The sequence below is a fragment of the Sminthopsis crassicaudata genome, chromosome 3 (genome assembly GCF_048593235.1).
Source record: "Sminthopsis crassicaudata isolate SCR6 chromosome 3, ASM4859323v1, whole genome shotgun sequence".
Lineage (NCBI taxonomy): Eukaryota > Metazoa > Chordata > Mammalia > Dasyuromorphia > Dasyuridae > Sminthopsis > Sminthopsis crassicaudata.
In genome coordinates, this window is record NC_133619.1 from 441344101 (window position 1) to 441360419 (window position 16319).

Genomic DNA, 16319 nt, shown 5'->3' on the forward strand with positions numbered 1-16319 from the left:
CCCTTTTGTTTTCCTTGACACTGTTATCCTAGTTCATTTTCTCATCACTTCTTGCTTTCATTCTGCAACAACCTTCCAAATGATCTCTGCTTCCAGTCTCTTTTCTCCAACCTATTCTCCATCAAGCTGCCCAGTCTGAAATTAATATCTTCTCTAGTCATTCTCAAGATCAAGAAGCCTCAAAGTTCCCTATTGCCATAGGGTTAAACTATGAACTTCTGTTTGGCACCTAAAATCGGAATCTAACCTTTTTTTCCAGGCTTATTTAGCATTACTCTATTTTTACACTCATTATTCTAGTCAGATGGGTCTGTTCATTATTTCACCATCTGCCTCCATGCTTTTCACAGCCTTTCTATAATGCCTGGAATGCTCTTCTTCCTTACTCCAACTCCTATAATCCCTAGAACCATCCAGGGGTCAGTTCATGTGACCCTTCCTAATCGCCTCTTCTTGTTAATGCTAAAACTTATTGGTCTGTCTGGTTTTTTTGCCTTTGTATATACTTGATAGCTCCCTGTCCATGTATAAGGCATTGTGGTATAGTGGATAAAAAGCCACTCTAGAATTAGGTTCATGGTTTGCTTCTAGCACATTATGTCTGTGTGACCCTAGGGGAGTCACTTAATCTCTCAGAATGTGCAATTCTATAAGACTGTAACTCAGAGTAAGTGCTGACCTGCCTTGGTAGGAGTTTCTCCACTTTGGCATATACTTTCTTAGTGAAATCACAGATCTAATCTCTATCACATTTCTATCCTTATCCTGTGTACGTCTTATTTCCCCCCAATAAAATATAAGCCCCTCAAGGACATTTGTGTCTTTGCAAATCCATGTTTAATACAGAATCTAGGATACAGCAGACACTTAATAAATGCTTACTGAATTTAATTTGGATCTTTCTTTCTAACTCTTCCACCTCCTTTGACAGATGGATTTCTTCTTGGTGACCAGAATTCCTAGTTGTTTCTGACGCTTGGTATTCCACATGCAACTGATATCCATAAACACTGATTGTTCTTCCTCAGAAAATATGAGAAAATTTTCAACAAGTCTTTATTTCAATGTGTGGCAATCTCTTACAAACCATTTAATGAATTATCTTAATGATGGATTATTAAAATGATTAAATCTACTTTTATGTATCTTTACTTTATGGAGAAATAGATCCCTAATTGGTGTATAACATGTTCTACATTCAAACCAAAGTTCAGTCACCAAATTGATAAAATATCAATTAGAGCCAACTCCCATAGAGTGGTTTCTTATACAGTTGTAGGTATTGGATTTCATTCTTCCACCCATTCAGCACAGTAGTGGTATTCTCTAGTAGCACAGACCTCTTCCAACAAGGCAGTCCTAAGGGAATTTGGAATTTAACCACAGAAATCCTATAAAATCTGAGTTTTAGACTGATAGTCAAAACACAAATGTATCCTTATTCTTATTGACTCTTCTGCATTTCTCCTGGTTTGGCACTTTTTCTCCTTGTGGACCCCATCCCCTTGCTCTAGTTGTTCTTTGCTGGACCATCTATCTTCGCTCCACAACCAACTCAGTACCTCATTAATTCCTTCTTTTCTTTCCACCCTATTGCCTCTGGGCTCTGATTTTCAAAGATTCAGCTAGAAAAATAAGGTTAATTAACCCCTAATAATATATCAAGAGGCATTAAAGAGTTAATGTTTTATGCCTTCCAGGCAATACCTTCCTTTTTAAAAGGGACTTTGAACTTAAGGAGCAAGTATAATTATTCAAAGGAATACTTAATTATAACTGTGGAAATTTCAAGCATCTTAGCAGGAAAATGGAGATATCTGGGGATAAATTATTCTCTAATATTTCAGAAGGGAGTAAAGTTAAACCTTAGAAAAATATAACTTCTTAATATCAGACATCACCTCCAACTACATGGAATCAGCAAAAATCTTCCATAGATGATTCATCCTATTAAAGTAAAACTTTTTTCCTTGTACCTTCTTTTCCAAATACTCCTTAGTCCTTTCTACCCAAGACTCCCTCTCCTTTAACTTCATAGTCACCTCTTTTTTGCTGCCCTTGATTTGACTAGATCTCTAGTTCATTTTCCTTTTAATTTCCATTTTTAGTATGGCCATAAGATGCAAGTTTCATGCCTGGATTCTTCTCTTAGTTTTAAATGAGGAGAATCGTAGAATCAACCAATTAACAAACATCTAATTAAGCACCTACTATGAATCTGGTACTATTCATAACAGCTTCAAAGATAAAAAGGAAATAATTCCCACCCTCCAGGAGTTTATATTCTTATGAATCATAGATTTATAGCTGTCAGAAATCATCTAGTCCAATTCCCTAATTTTACAGATGAAGAAATTAGTTTTCAGGCAAGTGAAATGAATTGTCTTATCTTCTCTCTTCCTCTCCCTTTTTATATTTCTCTCTCTCTCTCTTTCTCTCTCTCTCTGTCTCTCTGTCTCTCTCTGTCTCTCTCTGTCTCTCTCTCTGTTTCTCTCTCTCTCTCTCTCTTTCTCTCTCTCTCTCTGTCTCTCTCTGTCTCTCTCTCTCTGTCTCTCTCTGTCTCTCTCTGTCTCTCTCTGTCTCTCTCTCTCTCTGTCTCTCTCCGTCTCTCTCTGTCTCTCTCTCTCTCTGTTTCTCTCTCTCTCTCTCTTTCTCTCTCTCTCTCTGTCTCTCTCTGTCTCTCTCTCTCTGTCTCTCTCTGTCTCTCTGTCTCTCTCTGTCTCTCTCTCTCTCTCTCTCTCTCTCTCTCTCTCTCTCTCTCTCACACACACACACACACACACACACACACACACACACACACACACATATTTTGACCTATCAGTCACACACAAGTACTAGTTCTCTGCTCTGTTGTAAGTAGAGAAAAATTTCTGACATTCCTGAATAAAAAGGAATGACTGGGTTAGAGTTCAGGAATGCAATTTCCCTTAATGAAGAATTAATATGGAATTGTCAAGTATTAATAGTTTTAGTTATATCACTGGGAAAAATATTCATGGCATTTCCAGCCTCTTCTTTTCTTTCTATCTGTCCTAGAACATAGTTTTTCAATATCACATTCTGAGCCCAAACAGCTTGCTCTGTAATAGGTCAAACAGGAAAACAAACTACAATTTCAAATAAATGATTCAAACAGGTTATAGTGTCTGAGATAGAATAAAGTATTCCTCTGCTGTTTCCTTGATAACACTAACCTGGGCACTGATTTTACACTATGTTCCATGGTCTATGCAGGATGATTACATCTTTATGTTAGCTAATTTAAAATTTTCCACCTATTCACTAGACAGGCACATTTCCCTATTTTGGTACAAATGTAATAAGATGACTTTGATAAACATCATTAAGCTCAAAATAAAGAATCATCTACATCAGGTCTTTTCATAAGATCATTATTTGTTCTTTCCGGTGAATCCCAAGTCCCCTCAGCCACATTGTAAAAGGATATATAAATGCAAAACAAAAATTTTTCTTAAAAAAAGAAGAGGATTACATATTAAATTCTGGCAAAGGAATTCATTTTCAGAGCATTTTCATGTTTACAACATTTTCTTACAACAATCTTATTGAAGAAGTTAGTTGTACAAATATTTTTACTCATATTTTATAAAGAAAATTGAGTCTCTGAGGGGGTGAATCACTGAGCCAGCATTATTTAACAGTTAAGTGCTCAAGGTATGAATGGGACACAGATTTCTTAACTTTAAGCTCAGGGCATGTTTATGTGGCTTCCTTTTGAGCAGAGGTTAAAAATTTAGCAAAAGAAGTCACAGTGTCTTGTATGAATATTCCTCATCTCAAGTGTCTTTATTTTCTAAAGAACTGTTACTTGGATCAGTCCCCAAGGCAAACCCTGATATTTGATCTTCAGGCCCCTTAGAGGGAACTTTCCCCTTCTTGGTTGCTGTCAGCTAAGATTTGCTGTTTCTGTAGGGCCTCTTTTTTCCTCTGGGTCAGAATCTGAAAGGCAAAGGTATGCCGGTTCTAAACGATAAACCCAGAAAGCAAACATTTAGAAAATTTAGTTGAAAAATTAATTATGAATGACAAATTACAGTAAGGCTCTATTCATAAGGTTACTTCTCTTCTTGCATTGCTGCATATTAAAACTTGAAAAGTTTCACAAAGAGAACTCTATTTGCAAAAATGAATGCTTTTCATTTTTAACATCATGTGGCTAGGTAAACCTAGGCAGCATATCACACATCCTCACAATCCTTTATAAGGTATAATAATAACTCATTTATCCAACAACATTAGAAAATAAGCTATTTGACCGCCATTAATTTTCCAGACAGTTAAAAATCACCCCCTTTAAGTACCAATACTTTTAAAAAATTTTAATCATTTTAAGATAAATCTTTTTAAAAATAGTTTGTACACTAACTTGCATCCTTAAGCAATGATTTGAAACAGTAACATATTTAAGCTTTTCTTGATAATTCAAGATCATAATTATGAACATCAATTACTGTACCCAGCTCTAATACAGTGGTGCTTTCAGGGGCCATTAAGGTGAGTGGGGCTATTTTCCCTACATTATTGGCCCCAGAACGTTAATGGGTTTTTTGTTCATGTATTAGCTTTTTATAGTTTTTCAGTCTCCTCTGTTGTCAGCTGTCACTTCTTCTTCCATTCAACACATCTATTCCTAAAAGCCCAGCCTTCTAATAATTTCCTTATAACTAAGACTACTAATAAAAATAGACTAGAATAGGGGCAGTTAGGTGGAGGTGATAGAGCACCAGCCCTGAAGTCAGGAGGACCTGAATTTCAAATGTGACCTCAGACACTTACTACCGTGTTTCCCCGATAATAAGACCTATCCTGAAAATAAGACACCCACATACTCTTTAATATTCCGCTAAAATAAGCCCTCCCCCGAAAATAAGCCCTATCGAACTTACTATGAAAACGGTCATCATGGTGATCCCCTGCGCTATATGCTGCGTAGCGGTACCTTCAGTAAGCAGCGCCGCCCTCCCCTCCCGGGTGAAACGCACGTCGCGCTCCGAGCTGCATCCAATCAGAGCTGCAGCAGTGAGCGCGTCATCCTCTTCTTCCCTGGTGATTTGCTTGCTGGCGCTACTGAGAGCAGCGCCGCGGAGTAGAGCTGAGACAGGACCATCTAAAAACTCGGTAAGTTCAGTAAGCGATGGAGAATAAAATAAGCACTCAGGGGGCATGATGGAGGCTAAAAGGGGCATGATAGAGGCTAAAATGGGCATGATGGAGGATAAAAGGGGCATGATGGAGGATAAAATAAGCCCTCCCCTGAAAATAAGCCCTCTGGTGTTTTTTAGTCCCAAAAAAATAATAAGACAGTGTCTTATTATCGGGGAAACACGGTACTTCCTAGCTGTGTGACGGTGGGCAAGTCTTTTAACTCCACTTGCTTTAGCAAAAAAAAAAAAAAAAAAAAAAAAAAAAAAAAAGACCAGAGGTGGCTAAGTGGGTGGGTTACCTGAGTTCTGGAGTTCTGTGCTACAGTAGACTAAGCCAATCAGGTGTCACTAAGTCTAGCAGGAGAGAATATACTCAATCTTTCTAATGTCTCTCTGGACTGGCTCTTTGAAAATACAAAATTCTAATTAAAAAATTCCAGGGCAGCAATAGCAAATTCTCAGGATGCAACTTTATGAGTTACATAATATGAAAAAATTAAAACTCAGAGAAGCCCAGGAACACCTGACTAGCAGGTGACAGAGACAGGATTTGCATCCCAATCCCCAACTACTGAACTTTCTTCTACACCATGTTTCTGCTGCTTAATCTTGCCTTTACCAGCTCATAAATAAGGTGAATGAAAGTTACTGCTGACACATAAACCCCCCCCCAATAGAGCAATGACCACAAGTGCTCTAGTGATGTTACAATCCTGTTTCCAGATAAATGAAGCATTGTATACTGCTTACTGTTTTCCTAAAATGGTCACATAATGACAATTCCTCTTTTTTAAATTAAGGTTTTAAAATTAATCTCAAAAATAGGAAGTCATGGAATCTATTATTTTTAAATACCACCAAAAAAATTGAAACTGTTCTGTAAAGGAGATGAGAATTGATTGAAAGACTAAATAGGAATGTCTTTTTACTTAGTTAGATGCTTATCTGGAAGCTTTTGCCTGATGCAGAGGGAAAAGAAAGACATCGTAATAAATGGGAAAGAGAGGAAATCAATAGCAGCTGTTTATAACTGAAACAAGAGTCTTCTGTCAGTCCTTCTAGTTACTTTTTTTTTATCCAGAAAAACAAGTTGAAATGTGAAAAGCAATATATGTTTAAAGTAAATGAAAAACCTTTCATTTAAAGTTAAATTTCAGAAATCAGGTACTAGAGTATTATACCAGACTGAGTATCTAAGAAACACTGGATTCCAGTGCTTTTTCATAATTAACCTTTTGGCAATCAGCTTTCCAAAGTAATGAACTTACCTGATTTTGAACTTAATTAATGGAAAATTTCTGAGCTCCTGCTGCAAATGCAAATATAAAACTCCGTAACATGATAACATACTATTTCTCTAAGATAAAGTCCTGGGTTTGACACTCACTGATCCCACCCATAATAAAAATACCAATGTTGCTGATGATTCTTATCGTATTTATTAAAGGCCAGAAAATTTAGGATTCAATTCAAATATTTATTAAATGCCAATTATGTAAAAAGTCATCATGTTTGCTAAGAAATAAAGATGAAAAAATGACACTGACCTTTCTCTTAAGAAACTTAAAGTCTAACATGGGAGGATATCATGTATACAAATCTATGAACTTGTCAAAAGTCAACAGTTTCCCCAATCACTGGAGACACAAAGACAAAAGGGAAAGGGTCCTTTTCCTCTTAAAGAGCTTATATTCTATCAGGACGACACTCTTGTTTGTTTTATGATTGTGACACAGTGATGCATAATTAGTATGGTACAAAGCCAGAAATAATAAAAATAAATGAGTCGTCTCAGCCATGAAACTGTTTTCCAGATGAAGAGATGACTATCAATCTAAGGAGATAAAATTCCCCAAAGAATGGACTTCCAAAGCATCTTATTTCTGGTGAATCCATTTTTGCATTAAGCAGAAAACAAGAAATAAAAATCTTCCCAAATAAAAAAAACTTAATTCTTTGAATTAGTGTCCTTGGGCAGAGAGGCAGCTTTGTGTGGCAGAGAGTAGATTGACCTGAGAGTGAGACCTACTTAGGAGCAATATGACCATAAAAAAGGAAAGTCATGTCATGTTAAGGAAAGACTGAAAGATTTGGCATCAGAGGACACAGGTTTGAATCTTGGCTCTGCCATTTTGGCCAAGTCACAACTTTTCTAAGCTACATTTTAAAAAGTTACTAAATATAAAAAATGACACTAGGATAAGGCTGACTGTAATGCCTATTTCATAGGATTCATGAGAATAGTTTTAAAGCAAGTAAATCCTTAAATGATTACCTATACAGTTTCCTACCTTATAGAAAAAAAACAAAAAACTGAGTTACAGAACAACTAAGTCACTTGCCCAGTCCTATAGGTTAGTAATTGTTTAAGCTTAGAGTTGAATTCAGGATTGTTGTGGAATTCAAACAAGATATTCCTATCTCTGAATATTAGAGTAAGAAGACACCTCAGAAGTTCCCCAATCCACCTGCATTTAAGTAAGAATTGCTTTAACAGAACCCTTGGCAAGTGATCATCAAGAAAACTCAAGGAGCTGGCAAATTCCTGTGTAGCCCGGCCAAAAGAGGCCTACTCTGCCATTCCTATTCAGGAGACCATTCCATGATATACTGAGTCAAAAATCTCTGTGGTAACCACTGGCAGGGCTTTTGTATTATGGAAATAGCGATTAGCTGTTCTCAAGTTTAAAAAAGTGGGGATGGGGGAGACAATTGGGCATTTCTAAACAGAGTGTTACTGCTAAAAGCTTTGTATTATTTCAAATACTATAAAAATGTCAACCAATTTAAAAATGTTTTTAATGCAGACCATAAGGGCATAGTTGCTCTTTCTTTTCAAATATAGGAAAGAATTTTGCCCAGAATGTCAATTAAAAGTATGTTATTACAAAAATAAGAACCCAGTAACTTACAGGGTTTGAATTACAATCAAAATTTAAAATATATTAAAGTAACTAAAAGATGAAAGTAACTAATATACTCCCATCAATACTTTGAATAATGTAAAACATAGTTTTGCCCTTTGAGTGTGTAGGGAGAGATTATTGCGGCTTAAAACTCTTCCCTAAAGTGCTTGGGGAAACTAGGAGTGTCAGTAGACCTCAAATTGAATTTAATTGGTTGTGACCCCCATGGAAACAAACTCTTCCAAAGGACCTGCTATGCCTACCAAAAAGAGGTTCTGTTTTGAAATAGGCCAGTTCATTAAGACTGGCATCCAGCATAAATACTATGAAGAAACTATTTGGATGATTTGTCTGTCTTATTTCCACATTTTGGCCACAGTTGAGAGTATCTCCTTTTGAACTTACTAAGATCCTCAGTAAGAAAGGAATATTGAACCAAAACAATGGTATTCTTTAGGTTTGCAAAAAACAAACCAAACAAAAAATAATCAGATATTTTACATTGTATAGACAAAACATTTGAACAGATGACTGAATTTTTCCATCTAGATAACTGCATATCAAGTGAATCCAATCTTACTGGATTTTCTTAGGGGAAATTCTTAGGGAAGGAGCTGGCTTCCTCACTTCAGCTGAGCAGGAGAATACTGCTGTACCAATCCCAATGTTTCTTCTTTGACCATTTGCAATGTTTCAGATACAAGAGAGCAAAGACCTGTTTTAGTCCTCTCTTTTTAAAAAGTGAATCTTGTCTTAAAAAATAAATCTCAAATTCTATGCAGAAAAACAAAAATTACCAATAAGGAATGTGCTGTGTCAATTAATAACTTCATTCTGAGAAGGAAGAGTAACAACAGTACAAACAGATAAGCATATATAAGACAATCTGAAGAAAGAAAGACCAATAACATTTAAGTGGGGGGGGGCAGGAGAAAGGCCTCTCCTAGAACAGAAGTTTGGACCCATATAGCAATCTGGTGAAACTTCTGTATGCCTTCTCACAGTAATATTTTTAAATTCCTAAAATAAAATGCATAGAATTATAAAAGAAAATAATTATTATAAAATCATTATAATTTTTTCCCCAAAAAATATGTTCACACAATTCCAAAGAACTCATGGTGAGAAATGTCATGCACCTCCAGAAAAATAATTAGTGGACTCTGAGAACAAATCAAAGCATATTTTTTCTTCATTTCTCTCTCTCTCTCTCTCTCTCTCTCTCTCTCTCTCTCTCTCTCTCTCTCTCTCTCTCTCTCTCTCTCTCCCCCCCTCTCTCTCTCTCTGTCTCTCTCTCTGTCTCTGTCTCTGTCTCTCTCTCTGTCTCTCTCTCTCTCTCTCTGTCTCTCTCTCTCTCTCTCTCTCTCTCTCTCTCTCTCTCTCTCTCTGTCTCTCTGTCTCTCTGTCTCTCTCTCTCTCTCTCTCTCTCTCTCTCTGTCTCTCTCTCTCTTTTTCTGTCTCTCTTTCTCATTGTATCTCTTTTTCTCAACATGTGGGAATATTTTGCATGTTCACAAATAAAATGAATATCATATTTCTTGCCATCTCAAGGAGTAGAGGAATGGAAAGAGGGAGAAAATTTGGAATGGAAAATCAAAAGAAGAAATTTAAAAGAAAAAACACCTAAGTTCATAGACCCCCAGGTTAAGAGACCCTCGTGTAGAAGGGATGCTGGGCTTAGGGTCAGGAGACCAGGATTCAAGTGCTGATTCTGAAATACCTAGCTATGTAATCACAGGCTTTCTGAGACTCAAAGGTTTCAGCTAGGAAAGGGTTTCAGGGCAGCTAAGTGGTTCAGTAGATAGAGTTTCACTTGGAGCCTAGAGGACCTGTCTTCAAATCCAGCTTCAGATACTATCTGTGTGACCTTGGGCAAGTCACTTAACCCTTTTTTCCTCAGTTTCCTCATCTATAAAATGAGCTTGAGAAGGATATAACAAACTACCCCAGCATTTTTGCCAAGAAAATCCCAAATGGGGTCAAATCAGGACAAGACTAAATAACAACATAAAAGAGTGCTAAAGAAAGACTTAAATATTAATTGTTAATAATTTTTATTGGCTAGAATTATAGAATAGGTTGATTTGTCACATAAGGACAATACAGTTCCAACCAAGTTGGAAAAGACACTCAGAATGTTGTATTTTTTGTTTTTTGTTTTTGGTTTTTGTTATGTTTTTGTTTTGTTTTTTTGTTTTGTTTTGGTTTTTTGCTGGCTCTCCTTTAAGTACATTAAAACATTCATAAAACTTTAACATATTTAACATGTATTGGTCAACCTGCCATCTGGGGGAAGGAGTGGGGGGAAGGAGGGGAAAAGTTAGAACTAAAGGTTTTGCAACTGTCAATGCTGAAAAATTACCCATGCATATATCTTGTAAATAAAAAACCTACAATAAAAAAACCATGCATAATAAAGCAAAAAGTAGGCATTCATATAGCTGCACATTTATGGTTCCTCTCCATCCTTCCTAAGTAAAGCCAAAGGCCTCAAAAGCACACCCCACCCTGAAATTGACATAATTATACAAAAATAATAAATCTACTCTATTTTAGAAGATCATTGCTATCGAAATCTATAGATGAATTAATTCAAAAGACCTGAAGACAAAATCTCTCTGATATTACTGCATTTCACCTAATCATATCTATATGAAGACTTCTGACATCAATGAATTAAACCATTATTCTTACCTACTTCTTTATTTATCTCTTGATTTGAAAATGAAAAATAAAAATCCAAATGATGAGCTCAGGTTGCAAACTCTTAGAAGGTATGAACATCTGGTTTTCTGGATAAAGGACCTAGCAAATGAACATTTATCAATGGCTTTTTTAAAAAATTATTATCTCAGTAACTAGCAAAACCAGCATTCAGATCCCTTTGTCCTTCAACTCAACTCCAAATCTTATGCTTGCTCTACTATACTACACATATATATGCAAATTAGGTATTATGTCATTTAAGCTTCTTAAGACAATGATTTTTCCTTCATATGTCTTTCAATACATACACACCTTCTTGGGATATAACAGTAGATCAATACATATGCATTTATTGAATGAATAAATGAATATGTATTAAAACTGGGTCATTATACATACCAATGGAATATTTCTTTGGTCTTTTAGGGAATGATCTTAATTTATTTCCATAGTTGTGTCTTTAAAAAGCCAATTTAAACATAATAACTTAGATGAAAATACTTCCTGACTAACTCAAACAAAATCAACTTTAAAAGATTTCAACATACCACATTTTTCCTCCTTCAAATTCTATGGGATAGACCAGGAAGAAAAAGCTGAGATGGGGAAAGCATAAAGGAACCAAAATTTGATTTAAGCTCAGAGTTTCAACCTTTTATCAGAAAGCATATTTGAGTATTCTATGCTTTTAAAAATGTGAACCACTTATTAGGAAGATCTTTTTTATTTGTTTGATTCTTTTCTGTGACCTTCTTTTTCAAGGTTGCTTCTCAGATTTCCAGGTGATACACCAATGTAATGAGAATTACTTCTTTTATGGAGGAATAAAACCCTTTTCAAAGTTCTCTTTGCCATTCTTTTCATTCAGCTCAGAAATTATGATATTTCCACTGGGTTTCTTAATTTCCTTAGGTTTTTCTAAATCTGTGTGTAATTTCATTGGTTTAGGAACTTCCTTCACCAAAACAGGTCAGCCTTTCTCTGAAATTCAGTCTTAGGTATTTGCCTAGAGCATTAAATGTTTAAATGATTTGCTGAGGGACATACAACCAATATATGTTTTAGGATAGATAGAATTTAAAGCCAGATGGTTAAACTTTACTTTCAATGTGAACATTTAGACATTGACACTCTGCAAATGCTACAAATTGAGGCTTGATTTATTTTGTTTTGTGAATTTTCTCTACAGAATGTGATTGAGAAAATGTTAAAAATGTAATTCAAATTTATGTGTGTTGTGAGTACATCTTTTACCCTCCTTCTCCCTCCCCCCACATAGAGCCCATCATTAAACATTTGCCAGCATATCACTGCCTCAAAGTCCACTTTTGGTGGGTACCTGAGCAACTCTAAAGGTTTGGTCTGAACAGTTGGAGAAGCTTTTCTTTTTACTTTTACTCAGTAGGGTGAGTGTTTAAAATGATCTTAACCTCTTTGGCTCAGACTTCAGATGATCTTCCAAGAATGAAATTATGCTTCAGTGGCTTTGGATAGAGTAATTTATCAGCATAATTTCCTCTTTTCAGTTTCACAAATAATGCCTATGAATTATGCTAGTAAATGGGGTATGGAATGGTCACCGGTACTCTTGTGATGCCTTATTTATTGTTACATGCCGGAGAAAGCTCCTAAAAAGATAGTGCATTAATAGCATCCTCCACTACCTATCACTGCTGGAAGGGAGATTGCTACTTCCATAAGCACTAAAAGGCCCTCATACAAGCTTGACCTGAGGACTTCCCCCCCATCCCCAATGGAATGAGCTAGATGTACTTCTCTCCTTCTAATATAAAATTAAACATCCAAGACCTCTAATGTTAATGGGAGGAAAGACCTTATGGATAATTAAACATGGTTTCCAAATTTCTTTTTAAACATTTCTAAATGAATTTAATGTCTGATCAAAGTACAAATTTAAATCCCAGGCCACTAAACAATAACTTCAGAAAGATGGTTCCAGGTCCCCATTAATTATAGAACAAATCTATGTATAGTGGAGCTGAGACTTCTTTCATCACCCCTACCTACCATGCCCAACTTGGAAGGCTTAAATAAGACTTATGCTGTGGGATATGACTCTCAAATATATTATTTCTCAGTCCTTTCTTCCTCCGCCCATAACTTTATATTGTAGGACTCTAGCCATTAATTCCCACACTTTTCCTAAAAATATCTTTAGCCAGCAGACTTATACCACTTGGGTCATGGACGAGCTGTGATTTATAAAACTTTTGATTAGATCTAAGGCTTTAAAGATCTAATTCTTATAAAGAAATTTAAAACTTTCTATGCTCTTACTATTCTGAGTTGTTTTATAGTAATGTGCTATATTTAGTCCCCAGTCCTGTGCTTCTTATACCTTACACAAGTCTCAAGGCACAATCCAACGCAGAGCAGGAAAACGAACATTTTTATCTTCCAAAGAAAAGAACTTTGCTGTGTCACATCCCTTTGACTTCTACAGTACCAGAAGCTAGAATAAACCTCATCCTTCCCAAAACAAATATTGAAATGACCAAACAGAGGGTATATTGTCCAAAGCAATTACTTTACTTTTAACTTAACCTCTCTGGGCTTCGGTTTTCCTCTGTACAAAAATGAAGGAACTGACTTCTAAAATCCCTTCAATTCTAAAACTGTGATCCTATGATTCTGTGATCTCCCAGACACTGTCAGGAATTCATGGAAACCAGCAGCAATTCAGCCCTTAACTGCATACAACAAGAGCAAATAAGGATTAAATCATCCAATTCCACATCTAGTCAAGCCTAAAAGACTTTGTGTTCCTCTTAAATACTTTAAGGGAGCTCAATGATTTTTTTTTAAAGGGGGAATTGAGAACCAAAACAAATATTCACTTTTCCTGCGGTTACTGGATAACTTCATATATTGACACTATGTTACAGATGGGAAGTTTTTTCCCAGAACCTGGCCAGATCCGGAACCCTTCTCCTTTTGTCCCGCTGGCCCAGCCAGTATCCTTCTCCGGACAGTGCATCCAGAGGATGGGTGTAAATCAAAGGAGGGAGGGGAAATTAGAGAGGCTGGGGGTGGGCGAGTACCCCTCCGCATCTGGGAGGTACCCGGGGGAAGGGGGACACCACGACGCGGAAGCACCACCCTCAGCTAGTCCCTGGTCTTGTTACTACTACGCCTGGAGCTCTCCAGGGACTTGCTGCAAACAGCTAAAAAAGTCCAGACCGAGCCTGCAACACTCATCTCCCCACATCCAGTCCCAAGGCAGCTCTCCTCCTCCTCCCTCTCTGGCGCGCACTCTACGGAGTTCTCTTCTAAGACAAACTCCTAACTCTGCCTGCCTCTGCAGCCTCCCACTCCCGCTTCTCCCCGCGGGTCCCCTCCCATTCCTTCCCCCTCCACCCAGGGCTGCGTCCCAGAGTCTCTCTCTTCTCTCTTGCGAAAGCAACAAGCGGTTCTCGGCGGGCCTGCAGTGTGGGTTCTACCAACTTTTGGCCAGTGCCCTCAGCCCCGGGCGGTCCCGCTCTGGCCGTACCCTCGGGACCCATCTCGCGCTTCCTTCCAGGACCCGTGGCCTTCCTCACCCCACCCTCAGCCCCAACTCCGCGTAACTTCCAGTACCGAGGCCCTGGATGAAGACGAAGCCGGTGACAGTCAGTACTGGATGCCAGTTAAACTCCGGGGAGCCTCCGTCCCAGCCGAGCCCATCCCGATAATGAAGGACCCAGATGAGGGTGAAGAGCACGGCCAGGAAGCCGAGCAGTACTGCAGACACTAGCAGACCCAAAAAGCCCCGGTAGCCCTCCATAGCCTTCATCGCCCCATAGTCCGCACACCGTGCCAGTCAGGGAGCCGGGCACCGGGCAGAGACGGGGAAAAGGCGTAGCAAGGCCTCGGCGGCTGCCGGCCACTGGATGGATGGCGGGCGGGGGCAGCTCCTTCTTCTTGGGCTGTCCCCGCCCGGGGGAGGGGCCCAGCCACTCTTCTTCCCAGCCCTGAGATGTCCTGCCTCTCTGAGAGAAAGCTTGAAGGTGGGATGGGCAGAGAAGAAAAGGAATTGGGCAGTTGGCCCTTAAAGAAAATTTTCTCGAAAGAAAAGAAAGGCTCTCCGCGCCTCAAGGATACTGTTTTTTAGTCCCGCTGAACAACTCTCCATCACATAGAGACTGTCCTGGTGTTCCACTTAGTAACGTTTCTTTTAGTGTAGTCCCTCGAAGCAGAAACGCTCGGGGTTTAGGTCCAGCGGGTTTTGTTTATTTTTGCTTTGGTCCTTTTTCTTGCACACTGAAAAAACCTGTGTGGAGGAAGTTGGGGCGAGGGGAGAAGGGATGGGGAAGGGCAGGGAAGAAGAATGTTGCAGTAGAAGCTGAGTACATTTGAATTCAGAGTTTGAATCATTTTGAAGAAGTCATTTAACCTCTTTGGCCCTCAGTTTCCCCGTCTGAATATTGATAAGACTGACCTAGAATCCAGATGATGTCTATCCCTTCTAGCTCAAAGATCTGTTTGGGTGTGCTTGTTTTTAAGCGGTCCCGATCTGAATGTGCATGGATAATTTGGGGTCTAGCATCCACAAGGAAACATCAGGAATGTAAGTGCCTTACCTGGGATGCTGTCCCGTTAGGGCTTTAGCTCCCCAAATAAGCATGTGGATTTCGGGCATTATGGGGATAAGATAGATGTCTGGCTCTTGTAACTTAATATTTGGTTCAAGGCTAGAGTTTAGCACTTGCGGGGGATTGTACAATGGGGGAGGGGGAAAGCACTGGATCTGTCTAGGTTCAAATTCTGCTTTCCGAAGTTTAATACTTAACTACACTGGATTTCAGTTTGCTCAAATCTAAAATGAGAGATGGGGTTGCCTTAAATGACTTCTGATATCCCTTCCAACACAGCAGCTGTGATCCTTTAAATTCAAATTCTCTAACTACAAAGCCAGGATTTTTTTCCACTGCCTCATATTATCATCTAAAAAATTCTGCCCATTTCACAGATACTTAATTAGACCCGGGTTTGGAAGCTATTAAGGAACTTTGAGAGTAGGTCAGAGGTGGTACAAGAGGTGGTACAATAAGTGCTCTCACTTTTTCATTTTGTTACTGTTATACATATCCTCCTTTCATTTTTATATTTTTGCCTCTTTTCATAATAATAATAGCCTTCAGGTTTACAAAGTACATTGTACCCAAAAGCTCTATGAAGTTGGCCACATAAGTATCATGCAAGAATTTTGATCACAATTTTTCATGGGACAAATCAAGCTTAGAGATGTTGAACTAGTCCATATTCACATAGCTAATTAAGTGCTCCACGTTAATCGAGCTGGAATCCTATTATTCTGATACAGAGACCAGGGTTTTTATTACTATGCTAGCTACCTTTTCTATATAACTAGTTCTCTATTTCTAGTACAATAATTAGTAGTTTGTCAATGTCTTTCCTAAAATGTTTTGCTTAAAAACAAACATGAAAAATTACATTTTGCTGAAAGTGTTGACAGAGGCAATTCTTCATTTAGGCTTTCACTCTGATTAATGAGGCAAAACTTAGAACAAAAAGAATT

The 16319-nt window shown here is 38.0% G+C and overlaps 1 protein-coding gene across 1 annotated transcript in view; it reads right to left on the reverse strand.

Moving 5' to 3' along the window:
• CYBRD1 (cytochrome b reductase 1) overlaps positions 1-14696 on the reverse strand; it is a 37834-nt gene extending 23138 nt beyond the window's left edge. Inside the window, exon 1 of the mRNA XM_074303133.1 lies at positions 14378-14696. Within this exon, the coding sequence (XP_074159234.1) occupies positions 14378-14573 (196 nt within the window). The 5' untranslated portion in view covers positions 14574-14696. The remainder of the gene's footprint in view (positions 1-14377) is intronic.
• Between the last annotated feature and the right edge of the window lie 1623 nt (positions 14697-16319).